Source organism: Balaenoptera ricei, chromosome 19 (genome assembly GCF_028023285.1).
Source record: "Balaenoptera ricei isolate mBalRic1 chromosome 19, mBalRic1.hap2, whole genome shotgun sequence".
Lineage (NCBI taxonomy): Eukaryota > Metazoa > Chordata > Mammalia > Artiodactyla > Balaenopteridae > Balaenoptera > Balaenoptera ricei.
Genome location: NC_082657.1, coordinates 15,122,529 through 15,141,801, shown reverse-complemented (window position 1 = coordinate 15,141,801; position 19,273 = coordinate 15,122,529). Strand labels below are relative to the sequence as shown.

Sequence of the window (19,273 nt, the reverse complement as noted above, 5' to 3'; positions counted from 1 at the left end):
GTATATTTTTTCAAACATTATAATTAAAAAACTACAAAACTACATTTGCATTAAGATGAATAAAATGTATGTGATAAAAAATTAAAGATAACCAGTAAAAGCATACAAATAGTGTATATCTTCCAAACTAAACAAGGGAGGAAGTGGAGTTTAAGAAAAAAACAAAAAAACAAAAAAACTTTACCCATCTTGATTAAGGAAAGATTTTAAAAGGAAGCAAAGAAGATCAAGAGAGTAATCTAAAAGCATAAAATAGGAGAGAAATAAATCCAAGCATACTGGCAATAACAATTAAATTTTAAAAATAAATTCTCAGATAATATCATATTACAGTAGTTATCAAACATGTCTGAACATTTATTTGAACAACCTAAGGAACTTCAAAAAATAATATCTCTGTCCCGTGCCCATAGATTGTGATTTAATTGGTCTGGGATGTGGCCTGGGATCTGGAATTTTTAAAAGGACTCCTGCTATTTCCAAAGTGCATATAAACTTAGAAATAGGGACTTCTCTGGTGGTCCTGTGGTTAAGACTCCGTGCTCCCAATGCAAGGGGCCTGGGTTCCATCCCTGGTCAGGGAACTAGATCCTGCATGCTGCAACTAAAAGCCTGCATGCCGCAACTACAAGATCCCACATGCTGCAACTAAAGATCCTGCATGCCACAATGAAGATCCCGTGTGCCGCAACTAAGACCCGGTGCAACCAAATAAATAAAAATACTTTTCTAAAAGTTTAGAAATAATTTCTATATATTTTTCCAAAGTGATTATGCCAATTGATACTGACATTAGTAAGGTACAGAACACTTAAAAAAACAGATCTACTCACATATAATTCATATACCTACAGTTCATTCAGAGTACATACAATTCAACAGTTTCTAGTATATTCATAGAGTTGTACAATAATCACCACAATCAAATTTTATAACATTTTTATCACCTCAAAAAGAAACCTCATACCTATTGGCAGTCATTTTCAATTTCCCCATTTTCATTTTCCAATCCACCCTCACCTCCCAGCTCCCACCCCAGTGCTGGGCAACCACTAATCTACTTCCTGTCTCTATGGATTTGTCTACTGTGGACATTTCATATAAATGGAATCATACAATATGTAGTCTTTGTGTCTGGCTTCATTCATTTAGCATGTTTTCAAGGTTCATCTGTATTGTAGTATGTATCAGAACTTCATTATTTTTTATTGCTGACTAATATTCCATTGTAAGGATATACCAATTTTACTCATCTATTCATCAGCTGATAGACATTTGGGTTATTCCACTTTTTGGTTTTTATGAATAATGAGGTATATAGCACTTCTGCATTGAAAAGTTGTAAACACTTGGTACTGTAATACTTCTCAATTTTTGCCAATCTAGGGCGTGTGAAATAATTATCTCACTGTGGTTTTAATTTGCATTTCCTGATTGCTAGTGAGGTTGAACAGTTTTTCATGATTATTGGCTATTTGCATTTCCTTTTCCTTGAACTGCCTATAAATGTCTCTTACCCAATTTTTCAAAAAGGTTATTTACCTTTTTCTTAACCATCTATAGGAGCTTTTTTTTTTTTTATAGGAGCTTTTTATATTCTAGATACTAAATGAATTCCTGTCAATATGCATTGCAAATATCTTCACCAAATTCACGGCTTGTCGTTTACTTTTTTTATGATGTCTTTTTATAAAGAGAATAATTTTCATGCAGTCAAATTTATCAACCTTAGAATGATTATTTTTAAAAAGAACTAAATAGAACCTTTAGAAATGCTCAGTTTAGTTCTCTGTCACATCTGTTCCTTTATAAAAATCTTTTATTGCTTTTCATTTTTGTAATTTAGTTTATTTCTTTAAGTATTTCACCAATAGTTTATATTTACATTTAAAAATTCCAATATGTTAAATCTTTTACCATGCGATCTGTTGTTTCCTTAGATTACTTATCAACTCACCTGTGACCTGTTTCCTCGTGGGTCTGATGATCTTTGTGAGCTCATCTTTTGTTGATTAATTTGTGAGAATTCTAAAAGCCCTCTTACTTTCCTCCAGAGAGAATTTGCATTTGCTTCGGCCAGGATTCAGAGGGCACCACCTTAGAGAATAAAATTTCAACTCCTTTTTTTCTATTTTTTAACTATCCTTATTTCTTATTACTCTATCATTCACTTTTCTTTAGATATAATGTTTTTCTGTTCCTCCTACAAAGTTAATGCCCAGCCCAAGCCCTTTACACCTACTACTGCAACTGCCTGGAATACTGTTCCTCCAGACACTGGCCTGACTCATGCCCTTACTTTGGTAAAGTCTTTGTTCAAATATTACTTTCTTAGAGAGGTTTCTCCAAAATCTACCTATCTAAAATAACCTACCCCCCCATTCCCCATTTAGTTCTTTCTCTGCCTATTCTACTTCACCTTTATTCATACTGTTTATTGCTACCTGCAATTTTTATATTTATTAAATAAATATATGCATATAAATAGGCACACACATACACATATATTTTTGTTTCCTTATTTATTTTGTATTTCTCCCACAAGAATGTAAGTTTCAGCAGAATAGGAACCTTGTTTAGATCATTATTTCTCCAATGCCTACTACAGTCGTTGGCATAGAATAGGCCCCTCAATAAATAAATATATTTTGAATAAATGAGTACATTTTAAAGAATGGAGACAAATGATATAAGTCTAAATACAAAAAAAAAATCTGGAAAGGAACTGACTCCCAAGTTTACATAAAAGCATTGTTACAGGGGGAAAAGAGGAGTGAAGGGGCAAGAGACAATTATATTCCAGTGATTTGAAGAGTCCAAAGACTAAAGTCATCATTTAGATGGGAAAATCACTTATTAAAGTTTTAACTGATATATGCTCTGTCCCTTATGTTGCTACAGGAAAAAAACAATGAACTTTCTTCAACAATCAGTTTCTTCCTGAGCTATTTTCCAATAAAAGGTGGTTCTAGCATATTCATTCAGTGTAAAATACAAAGTTCTTAAAATGTGATATTCAACTGCAAAACACAAATAAGAGAATTTTTTTTTGTAATGGATTGTGTTCACTTGAATTGTTAGTGAAATGCATTGATCCACACTGTCACTATATAAATAATGTAAGCTCTTCTGTTGTCAGAAAAACCATACATTTCTCTACCTATTAAAAAAATATTTAGAGTTGCTTTGGCAGATCTAAATTGTAACAATGAATCATAGCCTGTTTTTTCTGGCAATATTGCAAGTGTCCCAGAATTCAATTCTCTCCCTTTGTTCATCAAGGAACACAGGAAGGAAGACAGGCTTATATTTGAAGGATGGAGAAGATAAATGTGCCCAATGAAACCATCCATGTCTACTTCCAGTAATTTGAAACTATTCCTTGGAGAATAATAAGAAATTCAGTTAATCACTTAAAAACAACCTTGAAATAACAGAAAAGAAAGCAGCCATTCCAAAGGTAGATCCTGAAATACTAGGGGTAGATATCCTTACCTAGTGACACCAAGTTACTATAGTTCTCCAACATCACATCTCTATACAAATCCCTTTGTGCAGAGTCCAGGCATTCCCACTCTTCCTGAGAGAAGTCAATGGCAACATCCCTGAACATCACTGATCTCTGAAACACAAACATAATACTAGTTGTGGAAATAAATAAAATATTTTTTCAATGGAAGGGGAGATGATAGAGAGCTCTCCACGAAGAAGGCAACAGAGCAAACAGGCTGGGAAGCCTCTTACATGGATAAGACACTAAAGAAATTGGTGCTTCTGAAGTTCCTTTTTATGCCTGTTGCTGTAGATATTTCCTGCATATAGAATATCTCATTTTACACATAAATCTGAGAATAAAGTCAATGCAATGTCCCAATTGAAAGAAATAGCATACACAAGCACCCTGTACAATAGGTATCTTACATATCATGCATTCTCAACAAATGCAAGTTTCTCTTTCTTCTTCTCTATTTAAGAAGGAAATAATTTGGTATAATTTTCTGTAAAACCTTATAAAATCTCTATCTTATAAGATTTGCATAAAATTAAAGAATTTATTGAAACATCAGGTTCATCATTATCAGAATATTACATCATAAGCATTTTCCTTGTTACCAATAATTTAGTAAATATTTTAAATAGACTGTAGAATAGCTCCATATAATGAATATATCTGACTTAATAAGTGTGCATCATTGAACACTTTAGGTTACATAAAAATCTTGTAAGCATTTTTTACTTTTGGGAGTTTATAATTCTCAACAGCATCATCATGTAAATAATGATCTTTCTTGTTACTATTAATCACTTAAAAACGTACCTTTTCTTTATTCTAAGCAACAGAAAGGTAGAAAAGATAATCTGAACTTACACATTCAAGATTAGCACAAAATGTTGAATCTCAAAATGATCCATGTTACTGGTATTCGTCAATCACGGATTCCCAGGGAAGATCCCTGATCTCTGTGTATTCAATCCCTAATATGTTCCTTATCTTAAAAGCTCACAAAGCACGAGCTTTGCCATGTATGGACACTAAGCCCAGTCAAGACCAAATCCTATCTTGTCTAACCAGGAAATGTAGGTCTAAAGAGAAGTTCAAAGTTTTCTCATGCGTGGTATGTACAAATCTTAAAAAATCAGGGACTCTGCTTTTGTTATATCAGTGTTCCCAGTCAAAGATGCTCACTGGACTTTTGCATAAGTATGTGAATAAAGGTTAGATTAGAAAGACATACATAGGGAAGACACTATCACTTATAAGAATGGAAAAAACTGGAAAGCACACTCATGAATGGGGTGAGTCAGGAAGGAACTTTTAGGAATAAGGAATGCAAACATGCACATATTCTGTAAAAAAGTGATTATTTAAAGAGGGCACAAGGAAGCACTGATTTACCTGAGCCATGGTTTTTACAGATGCAAGAAATGATCGATCATCTTCTGGATTCCTATCTTAGAAAAGCACAGAGTCTGGAAAAGGCAGTACTGGGGAGGAGAAACAGAACCATGAGACCATGCTTTTTGCAAAGCTCCAAATGGGTAAGTTAGAATTATCTTTGGTGTTCTCCTCTTCCTGTCTCTTTCTCCCATCCCTAAAATATACAATAAGCAGGGGAGACACAGTTGGTGATTCTTACCCTGGTCAAACTCAATGCTCTCTCTATATACAAAGAGAAAACATTTACAACTTCTTTACTGTTTCTGAAATGAAACTTATAGGTAATAAAACACATTTATATACATTATACCAAAAACAGAGATAATGACCAACTGTTACATTTTAATATGTTAATGACCATACACAACTACATAGAAGGCTCAAATAGTTAAATACTTAGGCTTACAACTACTTAAAATGAACACTTTTAGATTTTTAAGATTACAATATTCAACTTAATATGGTTGACATCTTTTATTTATAGTTGACATTTTAAAATAAAGGCCATATATGTATGTATGTGTGTGTGTATGTGTGTGTAGAATCAATGAAATTCATTACCTACAAATGAAGACTTCTACAAGTATGTGATACTGGCAAGTCATATCACAAGCAGTGTTGCAGTCAGTGCCATAACTTTTTTAAATGGTTTAAAAAAACTCAGTAAATTTCTGAATAAAACAAAGTACAATCTTTTCTCAATCAAACTATGGTAGCATTCCTGGAAGATTTAGCTGACAGTAAAACCATGCAATAATAGTAAAACAAGTGCAGCAATTAAAAAAATCAGGCAAAAAATGCTTTACGTGAGAGGTGCCAGTCCCAGATAATTATAAACACATTTTTACCCCAGCTATGGTCCTCATTTTGCAGGTCACAGAGAATTTCTTTGTTGTGCACTTCAGGACATCTAGAAGTTGGCAAACTACTGCCCACCAATTATTTTTAAAAATAAAGCTTTACTGGAACACATCTATATTCATTCACTTATATACTGTCTTTGGCTACTTTCACACTATAATGGCAGAGTTGAACAGCTGCAAGAGAGACCATATGGCCCATAAAGCCTAAAATATGTACTGTCTAGCCCTTTACAGAAAAGCTTTCTAAGCTGTGATCTAGATCCATGGTTTGCTTCAGTCCTTCAAAAGCCAGAAGCCTTCACCCTCAACCCAGTTATTTAAACATTCAAAAGAACCCAGCTATATTTCGAAAACATCCCTAGGGAAAGTCACTGCCCCTACAGAGAATCATTGATATAGGTGATCAATAAATATTTAATTAGAAATTCCACTTCTTCCAGCTACAATAGATAACTGTGCCCATCGTTAACAATAAAAAAAGAATTCAGATAAGATGTAAATTCAGAAATAAAAAAAAAAATTCATCACAGAGCTGAAGACACAAATAAATTTAAATGAACTAAACTCCAAAAAGTGCCAAGTTCTTCATAAAAGACATGTATATGGATACTCCCATCCCTGGCAGGGCTTAAACTAAATTTTACTTACCTTAAAGGTAAATAGTCCAACTATTCCAATAAAAAGACAATGTCAAGGCAAGATAAAAAAGCAAATTCCAATTGTATGCTCTTTACGAGAAATGCACTTTAAATATAAACAGATGGGTTAAAAGTTAAATGGAGAAAGCAAGAAACTAATACAACATTGTAAAGCAACTATACTTCAATAAAGATTAAAAAAAAAGTTAAACGCAGAAATATATACCATACAAACACTAAGCATAAGAAAGCTTGTGTACCTGTATTAATATAAGGCAAAACAGACAAAGAGTAACACTGGCAATAAATGATAAATTCATCAAGAAAACACAGCAATCCTAAATGTGTAAAGACTTAACAAAAGAGCATCAAAATATACAAAGTAAAACTTGAAAGAACTAAAGGAAGAAATAGACAAATCCACAATCAGATTTGGAAATTTTAACATCTTTCTCTCAGTAATTGACACAACAAGTAGATTCTTAAAAATCAGTAACAATATAGAGGATTTATACAACACTATCAAGTACCATGATATAACTGATACCATACCCAACTGTCAAGAATACCACACTCAACTGTCATGAGCTGAGCTGTGCTAGAGAGAGCTGAGCTGCTGGTTGTCAGAAAAGCTGACGAAGACAAGACAACAGCCAAAATGACAGTACCAGTCAAGCCTTTAATCTTTAATCACTTACTAATCAGCTAGTATAAGCAAGAGGCTAACCGAGAGAAAGTACTGACTCCCCCACTGTTCCATTCTCCCCCATGGAACAGCAGCTACAGAAGGTCTAATGGATAAACACAGATTTATGGAATCATCTCACTGCCAACGGCGTACCAAACAAAAGACCCCTCCCACTTCATGGAGAGGGAGATGGGGGAAGGGTTAGGAGTAGGAAAGTCACAGTGGAGAAAAAGTATCTTCAATGTTTGCCTCCCTATACATGATAAGGAAGTCGGTGCCTGATAAAGAGGTATCGTAATGGAGGCACTTGGGGTAGGAAGGCAGATGTGCATAAGAGCATGGCTGGCTGGGAGGCCTGAGTCCTAGGACTGCAACTCCTTAGGACACTGCGATGCATGGCTAGGCACTACGTCAGGTGTGGGAAAGAAACAAAGTATCAAAAATATTTTAAATTTGAATCATTCAGAGTATATTTTCTGGTCTTTGTCCACACACTATTAAATTAGAAATAACAATAAGAGGTCTAGTAGTACCTTCAAGTATTTGCAAATTAAACACACTTCTAAATAACTCGTAAGAAGAAATCACAAAAGACATTAAAAAATATGCTGAACTGAATGACAATGAAAACACAACTTACCAAATTTTGTGGGCTGCAGCAAAAACAGTATTTAAAGGAAAATTTATAGCTTTAAATGCTAGGAAAAAAGGAATGTGTACTATCAGTTCCCACCTTAAGGAGCTGGCAAAAGAAGAACAAACGAAGCCCAAAGTAAGAGGAAAAGAAATAATAGAAATAAACACAAAATCCACAATGGATCCAAAATGGATTTTAACAGAGAATCAACAAAGCAAAAAACTTGTTCTTTCAGAAGATTAATAGAGTTGATAAGCTCCTAGCAAGTCTATGAAGAAAAAAAATTACCAATATGGAGAAAAGAATACTGATCTTACAGGCATTAAAAGGATAATGCAACCCTATGCCAATAAATTTGACAATATGAATGATATGGACAAATTCCTTAAAACACAAATTATCAAAAGTCACACAAGAAGAAACAGAAAATATAAACTGCCCCATAGATATTACAGAAATCGAATTTTTAGTAAAACAAAATAAAACACCCTATCTACAGAGAAGACCCAGATGGCTTCACCAGGAAGTTCTACCAACATTTAAGGCAGATATAATACTATTCCTTCACAAACTTTTTCAGAAAATAAGAAAAGGAGTAGACATTCTCTTTTACATTTTGAGGCAAAAAACCCATAACATCAAAACCTGACAAAAATATTGCAAGAAAAAAATTTTAGCTCAATATCTCTTGTGAACACACACACAAAATTATAAGGTGGTATCAAATAGAATCCATTTGACTTTGGAACTGTGAGTATGTTTTGTATAACTATAAGACGAAATTAAATCAAACTGGAAAAAAATCCCTAAGAACCAAAAGCAAAGTGAAACAAACTTACCTGTTCATAATACTAGCAGGGTAAACACAGAAAGGAAGTGGTTATTTCAAGGAATTTTAAAATACGTACATTTGACATTAGATTCCTAGTGCAATATAACCTACAGACCAAATAGCTAATAACAAATAACCAAATAGCTGTTTTTCAGTAACTATACTATTATTAATATTAATAAATAATAAATGTATTAAATATTATTAACCAAAGTTTTATTAAATAAAATAATAAATTATTATTAATAATATTGGCATTGTTATTCTAAAACAGACAATTCTGAAATGATTACACACACATACATCAATGAGAATAAATCAAGTATGTAATTATCTTAATGTTATTAAGAATATAGATTTTCAGAGTACTAAAATACAAATGTAAAAATCAAGAAAAACTCTATAACCTTTAAATTCAATTGGAAATATCATTATAAACTCAGGATGTATTTTTCTCCTTCTAAAAAATACATATTTAACCAATCCTGTAAAGACCTACAAGCAATAACAACCAGAAGCAATGAGAACTCCTACTATCCTAATTGTGGCTTCTTAAAACCACTTCTCACTAAAAGGAACCAGGGCTCCACAGAGAAGTGGTTGATTTCATGTTTAACACAGGAAAATGAACAAGATGGGCCTAGAACATCTTGTCACACCAGAAAGTTTGGAATCTACCACAAACTCCAACAGTAATCAAAAGGAATTCAAAAGGAGCCAAATCAGAGGTAGTAAAGAGGATCCCACTGGCAACAGATGGACAGTTTGAGTATTAATAAGAATAACTGCTATAGACTGAAACATACCAAATATATTTGAATCTACAAGTTCATAATGATAATTTAAAAGGAAAACACACGATAAACTTAGGAAGATGCTGAAAAATGAGACTAAAATCAAGCTTTTATCCTACTTTTTTTGCATAAGCTATACTTCAGAGTAACCAAGACATTGGTGAGAGGATGGCTCCCTTTACAGAAGTATCCCAGCTAATAAATGCAGAAGAAGTGATAGAATTAAATAATATTTTGTGACTTCTGATAAAATAATGGATTCCAAATAAAGATTATCAATGGCTGCTAACATCACATAAAGGAAAACAACCAAATATTCACTACTTCATAGATGTATATATCATTATGTATGAAGGATTAGCGTAAAACAAACAAGCAAAAACACAAAAAACCTGAACCTGATCAAGCCTCTAGAAATGCCAGTTTACAAGAAATACAGGGTTAAAGGAACATGTTAAATAACACCACGTATATGCAATCAACAAAATCCAGAATATGGGTAACTGTAAGAAACTCTGTTTCTGGAACAAATAAAACTGAAAGAAAAGAGAAAAAGAAAGATTTAAGAAATATATCTTCTTATTACATTAAATGGACATTCTTTGGATCTTTTTTTTTGGACAGGTTTTTTTTTTTTATTGAAGTATAACTGCTTTACAGTATTGTGTTAGTTTCTGCTGTACAATGAAGTGAATCAGCTGTATGTATACCTACATTCCCTCCCTCTTGGACCTCCCCCCCCCCCCATTCCACCCATCTAGGTCATCACAAGCACCAAGCTCATTGTTTGGATCTTGATTCTAGCAAACCATAAAAAAATATTTATGGGCAATGGGGAAAACATGAACACTAACTGGCTATTTTATGCCATTAAGAGAGTACTGAGTTCTTTTTTTCTTTTTAATAGTAATGACATTGTGGTTATGTTTTTAAAATAAAAAGTCCTTATATTTTAGAAACACCCACTAAAATACTTGTGAATGAAATTATATATCTGGAATTTACTTCAAAATAATCCATGCTTTTTTGGGTCGGGGGAGAGAGTAGTAGAACCATAGATGAAACATGTTTAGCCCTAAACTGATATTTGTTGAAGCTGAGTGATGGGTAGAGTACACAGGGATGCCTTACACTATACTTTTAGTTTTGCATATGTTTGAATTTTTCCATAATAAGAAGTAAAAAAGAAAGACTTGAAGGATAGATTCCAAATATGAACCATGATTCATTCCTAAGGAGGGCTTCTGAGTAATTTTTATTTTCTTCCTTGTTTGTTTCCTTTTGTATTTTCTAAATCATTCCAACAAACATGTACTACTTTGATGTCGTAAAACTAAATAATAGCTTCCTGAAATTTAAAACAAGGGTATGCTATGGTTAAAAAGAGAAATTCTCGGGCTTCCCTGGTGGTACAGTGGTTGGGAGTCCGCCTGCCAATGCAGGGGACATGGGTTCGAGCCCTGGTCCGGGAGGATCCCACATGTCGTGGAGCAGCTAGGCCTGTGCGCCACAACTACTGAGCTTGCGCTCTGGAGCCCGCGAGCCACAACTACTGAGCCTGAGTGCCACAACTACTGAAGCCCGTACGCCTGGAGCCCGTGCTCCACAGCGGGAGAGGCCACCACAATGAGAAGCCCACACACTGCGGGGAAGAGTGGCCCCCGCTCGCTGCAGCTGGAGAGGGTCCGCATGCAGCAGCGAAAACCCAACACAGCCAAAAATAAATAAATAAAATAAATAAATTTATAAAAGAAAAAAAAGAAATTCTCAATAAATTCAGAGAAAAAAAGAATATTTAACAGTATAAGGACAGACTCTAAGACTTTTTTTTTGAAAATCTGGGTAATGGAGAAAAAAGTAAGAAAGGGGAAAAAATGAGGAAATGGGCCAATTTTATTATTACTCAAGGTTGTGATTTGGGTAGAATTTATGTCAAAAGCATTAAAATAAACTAAAAGTAGGCCACTTCTAGAAATTTGCTCCAAAGATAAACCATAGAAACAATATACACAGTTACCAACAAAACACTGGGGAAAAAACCACCAATGCCCACCTGTAGGAGACTGGCTGAATAAAGCAGTATATCCACACAACATAAAATGAAGCTATTAAAAAGAATGAGGAGGATCTCTATAGGCTGCTTACGCAGTGATCTCTGGGATACATTAAATATGTGAGGAAAAAAAAAGGAAAGTGCAGAACAGTATACAAGGAATGCTCCTTTTTGATTAAGAATGAAGATGATAAAAAATACATACATATGCATACAAACACATACACGTAAACATATATATATCATTTGAAAGAAAAATAGAAGAATAAACCAAAGAGAAGCACAGGTAGTTATCTACAGAGGGAAGAAAAACAAGGTGGAAGAGACAGGAATGGATGCTAGACTTCTCTAAATTCACCTTGTTCTACAGTTTTGATTTTAGAAATATGTAAATATCTTATTTAATTTTAAAACAAAATTAAATCAAAGTGGTGGGAAAACAATCCCTAAAAGTAGAAAGCAAGGTGAAACAAGTGAGCCTGTGTCTCTCAAGTTGATGACTTAACTATATGAAAGATGTTATTATAGGTGACTTTAAAAACACAGTAATTTGATTATAGATCCTTAGTGGGTTATATCCCATTGAACTCCAAGAAGTCTTAGTTGTTTTCTATATTCATAAGATTAGTAAAAATGTTGGTATTGTTATTTTGAAACTCTTTCTCTCAATCCAAAAGGAAGCAGGAAATATGGAGAAAGAAATAAAGAAGAGATGGAACAAATATAAATGGAAAGATGACAGATTTGACTCAAACTATACCAATAATCACACTAAATATAAATGGTAAAAACACTCCAATTAAAAGACAGATATTGTTAAACTGGATAAAAACACAAGATCCAACTAAATGCTGCCTACAAGAAATGTACTTTATCAGAACACAAATAGGTTAAAAGTAAAAGTATAGAGATATACCATGCTAACACTAATGAAAAGAAAGCTGAAGTGGCTATGTTAAATATCAGATAAAGTAAATGTTCAGAGCAAAGAATATTACAAGACCATTTCATAATGATAAAGGAGTCAATTCAACATTAGGACATATAATCTGAAACATTTATGTACCTAATAACAGAGCTTCAAAATAAATGAAGCAGAAACTGATAGAAACTACTGTACAAAGAGAAAGAGGTAAATCCAACAAATTCAATACGGGTACCGAAGATTTAAACAGTACCAATCCATCTGACCTAGCACATATGTATAGAACATTCCACACAACAGTGGCAGAATAAAGTCTTTTCAAGTGCACATCAAACATGTACTAGGATAGACCACACATTCTGGGTCATAAAATAAATCTTAATAAATTTAAAAGAATTCAAGTCATACAAAGTATATTCTCTGAACAAAATGGAATGAAAATAGAAAATCAGTAGCAGAAAGACCTCTGGAAGATCCTTAAAATGTTTGAAAACTAAATAACATGTTACTAAATAACCCATAAGACAAAGAAGAAATAAAAAGGCAAATTAGGAGGGATTTTGAACTGAAGGCAGAATAACTGAAATAAGATTGGCAAGTGATAACTTTTAAGCTGGGCATACGATAGTACAGAGGTACACTTCTGTGTACCTCTGAAAATTAACAAACTTTTTAAAAAGTTAAAAAAACAGAATGCTGCTATGTCAGAAATAACACAAAAGAGCTCTTCCTTTTTAAATTTATGGATCTCAAATCCATTCTTCCTCAGTTTAACCGCTATTGGGAAGCATCTATCACAATTAACTGCACATATTCCTTGCTCTCAATCTACAGAAAATTGCCTTGCCCCTCCATCATTTGAGAAGGCTTACCTAGGAAATTTCAAAAAGAAGCAAAGATTCGGGACTTCCCTGCTGGCACAGTGGTTAAGAATCCGCCTGCCAGTGCAGGGGACATGGGTTCCAGCCCTGATCCAGAAAGATCCCACGTGCCACAGAGCAACTAAGCCCACGCACCACAACTACTGAGCCCACGTGCCACAACTACTGAAGCCTGCGCGCCTAGAGCCCGTGCTCCGCAACAAGAGAAGCCACCGCAATGAGAAGCCCGTACACTGCAATGAAGAGTAGCCCCCACTCGCTGCAACTAGAGAAAGCCCGCACACAGCAACGAAGGCCCAACGCAGCCAAAAATAAATAAACAAAAAAACCCTCCAAAAAACCCCAAAGATTCCTATGTCCTGAAAAAACAAAGGCATTTCAGGAAACAAAGAGAAAACATCTACGCACCTTGGAGCTTGCTTCTGATTGTATAACAGCCATTCTTTCTTCCTCTGGGCGCTATTCTCAGGGAAAGAAAAAAGAATCATGAGATACTGGGCCTTTCTTAGGGTATACTCTAAATTAGAACGCCACCAATCTACCCCTCATTTAACATAGAGGAAAGTCAAAAGGAGACTAGAACAGTTCTGCACTTTCTGTATTAGAAAGAAGGGCCAAGTTCACAGCCATCTTGGGCTAGAATTTGTTTCTGAATTCAAAGGTGTCTGCTGGAGACAGAGTCCTGAAGGGGAGTGCTACAGGTTCTCAAGTGTATGGCTGACTCCTCTAGCACACTCTCTGGAAGTATTCCCACTCCTGGAATCCCATTACATTTCCAAGTGACCTGTCTTGAAGGTGCTATCAGCTCTAAAATTCTCATCTCAAGTCCAGACCTGTGCCTTAGAAATAACTAATACTCTTCATTCAGGGGTTCAAATTTCTGACTTCTTCCTTCCTGTCACTTCTCTGCATCCAGAACCCTTAAGGCTATAAGGTGAAAGAGCACCAGCAAGCAGCAGGGAAGCTACATCTACAATCCCAGGGCAAACTAAGGATGGATATGAAAAATGAAGCACTGTATACAGGCAATGTGTGAAATGGGGGGGTGGGGGGTAGGGTGTGGTAATCACTGTGGTCAAAAGAGAAATAAGTCAAGTCCTCAGAGGAGGACAAAGCCACAAGGGATTCTTAATCCATAGGCTGACTCAGCCATAGAATGAACCCCAGAAATTACCAAAATGCAATTTTACCTCTGTACCCCACTAAACTCCCATAAGATCACAGACTATAAAATATACAAATGACTCACAAAGTCACACACAATCACATTTCCACAGTCACACAGCCAGAGTCACAATCACCAAGTTAATGCTACACTGTCTGACCACCTAGTCTTAAAACCCAATCATACACAGAGCATACACACAATCACTCAAGCATATACAAGCACCCTGTTGGGGACACACACAGCCCAAAATAACCTTTCACAACAGCACTTTTACTCTCTTCATACAGTTATGAAAACGGCACACAGTCATCCAATCAGATAGTCAGAAAAACACAACCAGGTCAAGGAAACAAGCAATCACAAACGTCGTGTCACAGAAACAGTGTCGTAACACTTCGAAGTCACAGGCAAACCCTAGTAACACACATACAAAACTTCAAAGTAACACAAGCACTTCCAAACACCCTGTCACAACAACACTGTCGCACACCTCAGAGTCATAAGCACGCAGTCCACACGCAATTACACTGTCACATAAGCACATTTCCAGTCAAGTAAGCACGCGGTCACAAACAAAGTCACAGCAGTACTATCACAGCCTCAGAGTCAAAACAACTCACACTCACACAAACGCTTACACACAAAACCACAGTAGCACACGACCATTCGCCCATACAGTCACCAATACCAGGCTGGCTGTCGCGCGCGCGCGTACACACACACACACACACACACACACACACACACACGAAACACCAGGAGACACGGCCACTCACGTAATTGCAGTGACTCTTCCTCCGACCGTTTCCACCCTGGCATTCCGGACATACCTCGACAGAGGGTGCAGTTCAGGGTCCAGGACCTGGTGCCCGGGATCCCAGCCCGGTTTCGGGTTCGCCCGCCCTGCGGGAGCCAGGCCAAACTCCTCCACAGACGCAGCCCTCTCCCCACGCGAGGTCCCCAAGTCGCGCGAACAAACGGAAATGAAGCCGCGTTCGGGACGCGGTGGCTCTGGGAAATGTAGTCCAACTCCGGGCAGGCTGTGGCTGGCCAGCGAGAACGTTAGGAGACCCAGTCCACAAACTCTCCGCTGGGTTCGAGGACCCGGCTGCTAGAACTAACTCGCCCCAACTGCCGCGCCCCGGAGATTTCTGGGAGAGCCCGCCTGCGCTCAGTGCGCAGGCGTGGGGCGCGCTCGCCTCGGGCAGTTGGCCCCTGAGACCGCGGCGAGTGTTGAGTGGGCTCGGGGTCTTATACACATCAGGAGAAAGTGGGACCCGCCGGTGGGGCAGGTGCAGGGGACCAGCCTGAGCGTCAGACTGGCATGGGACCCTCTGTGTGCCTTGTCAGGCCCTTTGGTGCTTGTGAATATTTGCGAGACAACGCGAGATATTTTCGGGTGGACTGGGAGTCCCTCAGTGGCCGAGTGTATGGTTGTATTTCTGCCTGTGTGTGATTCTACGTGCTGTTGGGTGTGAGGTTATTCGTACTTGAAGCTGCACGGTAATAGCATTTTATAACTGTGTGGGATTGTCTGGCGTATTAAGGGACCTCTACTTTTGTAGTTTGTTTTGTGCCATAATTGAGTGTGGTTGTGTGACTGGTGATGATTTGTGTCAATATAAAGGTACCTTTCTTGTGCCTGTATCTTCAGAATGTCTGTTAGGAGTTTGACTAGCAAAAGAGCATATATGTGACTGTGAAAAAACGATGGATGGTCAAATTATTTCTTCCTTGAACACTAATTTGATGATCTGGAAAAGGTTATTCATTTGGTAGATAATTTAGACATGATTTTTCTATTGGATCAAATAAATGTATTATGGGGAAGAATGTAAAATCAACATAGTTGGGTTTTGTTTGTTTTATTTTTTAAGAAAGATAATTTCAAAGGTAGGGTAACTGCTTTTTCCTCTGCCACAGCCCTTCAAAGTAGGCATTCTTTGTTTTCTACTATTAGGGGGACATTATTGGGTAAGTTTGAGAGGCCATCCAACTAATAAAACAATAAAATAACTTTATGCATAAGAAGAGTGAATTTCATTAGAGTCCAGCATTAGTCAGATTTCCTGAATTCTAGGTCAAACCCTTGTCCCCATTTTCTTTTGAACATACCTTGGCTCACAGACAGAAAAGAACTTAGGGCTGTAGGTCTGTTGGCAAGCCTGGACTTGTCTTCGCTTGCTTCAAGACCTCATGGCCTTTTTAAAAAAAATAATCACAAACTAGTGAATTTCCAGCATAAAGGAGATGGAGCTATCATTTCACCACTTCTTCGGAGGGGAAAGCTCATAAAGCTTTTCTGATTTTCAGGACCATTTACCAAATACTTTGATCTCTTCCAAATAATGGGAATGGAGTAGCAAGTTTGGTGACCAAGATTGTTGAATGAATGAACCTGTGTGCTTGATCCAGTATAGCTATGTGAAATAAAGATGGTCAAATTGCACTGACTTAGAGGGAGTCGAAGTGTTAAAGTGGAGCAAAAATTTTGTCAGAGTATACATGGGAGACGTAGATTGGTTTTTTGTTTTTTGTTTTTTTTTTAAGAGATGACACATTCTGGTTTCAAATTGGACAGCATGCATTGATCTCAAGCTACCTCTGTTTGATTCTGGGTTATCTCTTTTGGCTTTTGAGTAGTTGTAATGATTGCTTGCAAGAGAAAGGAGGCTATTGTTTAAAGTAAAAAACAGGAATTATTAACCTGAGATGAATAGGTTCCGTGTGGATGGGCTTCTTATTGTATATTAAACTTGTGACATTTTGTATGTATAGATAAATGTGATTTTTCTTTTTCAGAGAAAGTATAGGCAGCTTTATCAGATTGACAGAGGCACTTTGACCCAAAAAAGTGAAGACCTTTAGAAATACAGACTGCAGGAGCTGAGGAGGACTATTTTTTAGCATACCATGTAATATACTTAATATAAAAAATAGTATATATTTTTTGGAAGGATTTGGCTCCTGTCAATGGTAATCTTTGAGGCTAGAAGAGAGGACTTACAGTAAAGGGGAAGAAGTGACAAAGAGGACTTTAAGCATTACTGATAATCTATTTTTTCCTTATAAGGAAAACATATTACTCGTATTTAATTTTAAAATTCAAAAGAAAATGGAGATGTTGAAGATTTTGGAGCAAGAAAGTGAGTCAAGAAACCTAAACTCTGTGGAAGCAGACAAAATCCAGAAAAACATGCAGAAGACTGCAGAGAGGAAGGAAACTCAGGCAATAATTTTTCATAGGCCCCAGGTGCCTTGTTGTTTATCAGCTGGCAGTTTCAGATTTATGTTATGGCCTATTTTGACCTTGTAGACTCTTAAGGATTAGTTACTGCTTCAGCCCAGCAACTAGAGCCCTGTGGTCGTGGTTACCCATGAATAGCACTGGTGAGTATATTCTTTTTCCTGGCATTGGATCATTTTCTTTGAGACTCTTTATCAATGCTGGCCAATGATTTTGACCTTCTGCCAATAGACTGGGTTTATACGAGTACATATGAGTCAGACATTTAATCAGTGATCTCAGGAAAGTATTTGAGGTACTCTAGTATTTTTATAATTATTTTTCACTAAGTTTTTATTTTAAAAAATTTTAAGCTATAGGAAAAGCAAAAGAATATTATAATGATGTACACTCTATATCCTTTACATACATTCACCAGTTTTTAACATTTTCTTAATCTCTGTCTATACCTATTTACATATTTTTGTTTGTTTTTTGCTCTATTTATGAGTAAGTGCAATATTATGAGTATTCAATATCAAGAAAACACATAAGAAATTTAACATTGATTCAGAATATCTAATATATAATCTGTATTTAAATTGCCCCAATTGTTTCCCTGATATCCTATATGTGCATTTAAAAAATTGATACAGGGACTTCCCTGGTGGCACAGTGGTTAAGAATCTGCCTGCCAATGCAGCGGATGTGGGTTCGAGCCCTGGTCCAGGAAGATCCCACATGCCACAGAGCAACTAAGCCCCTGTGCCACAACTACTGAGCCTGCGCTCTAGAGCCCGTGAGCCACAACTACTGAGCCCACACGCTGCAACTACTGAAGCCCATGTGCCTAGAGCCGGTGCTCTGCAACAAAAGAAGCGACCACAGTGAGAAGCCCGCACACCGCAACAAAGAGTAGCCCTCACTCGCCACGACTAGAGAAAGCCTGCACGTGGCACCAAAGACCCAACACAGTCAAAAATAAAATAAATAAGTTTATTTAAAAAATTGATACACAATCCAAATCAAGGTCACATATTGCATTGGATGGGCCCTTTTTTTTTAAGCCATAAATATTTATATCTCACAGTTCTGGAGGCTGGGAACTCCAAGATCAAGGTACAGGCAGATTTGGTTCCTGGTGAGAGCCCTTCCTGGGTCTCCATCTCGCTATTTTCTCACATGGTGGAGAGAGGTCATACCTTTTTAATGTACAGCAGTATTCCCCTTACCTGTTTTGTGTTTCACAATGACATTTTAAAGAGTCAAAGAGTCTAGAACGTTTGTCTTGTACAGTGCCTAACATTCTGGATTTGTTTGTTTTGTCATGATTAGGTTAAGTTTAAATATATTTGACAAGAATACTAGGGGTGGTGCTGTATACTTCCTATTGTATCACATCAAGAAGCACATAATTTAAGTTTGATCCATTATTGGTAATTCTAAAGTTGATCACTTTGATTCGAGTAGTGTGTGTCCCTGATTTCTCCATAATAAAAGTTACTTTTTTTCTTTGTAAGTCAAGAAGTAATCTGACGAATATTTTGAGACCATTTCACATATAACATTTTGCCTAATGTTTTTAGCATCCATTGATGATCCTTGCCTAAGTAAGTTATAAAATTAGGG

At 36.4% G+C, this 19,273-nt stretch overlaps 1 protein-coding gene across 11 annotated transcripts in view; it reads right to left on the bottom strand.

Annotated features, from left to right (window-relative positions):
* Window positions 1–19,273, bottom strand: part of LOC132354334 (zinc finger protein 420) — a 75,583-nt gene that overhangs the window by 25,101 nt on the left and 31,209 nt on the right. For 3 of the 11 annotated variants that reach the window (XR_009499237.1, XM_059906217.1, XM_059906209.1), the window contains exons 1-4: window positions 15,249–15,540; window positions 13,659–13,709; window positions 4,898–4,986; window positions 3,496–3,622 (exon numbers count right to left, since the gene is read on the bottom strand). The exons of 1 other annotated variant lie outside the window; for it this stretch is intronic. Coding sequence is in view for 6 of the 10 variants with exons in the window: in XM_059906217.1 (XP_059762200.1) it covers window positions 3,496–3,622; window positions 4,898–4,906 (136 nt within the window). In the remaining 4 variants the exon portion in view is untranslated. Of the gene's footprint in view, window positions 1–1,957; window positions 2,077–3,495; window positions 3,623–4,897; window positions 5,094–13,658; window positions 13,710–15,194; window positions 15,541–19,273 lie in introns of those variants that run through there. 7 more of the 11 variants (XM_059906215.1, XM_059906214.1, XM_059906212.1 and 4 more) reach the window with 6 other exon arrangements.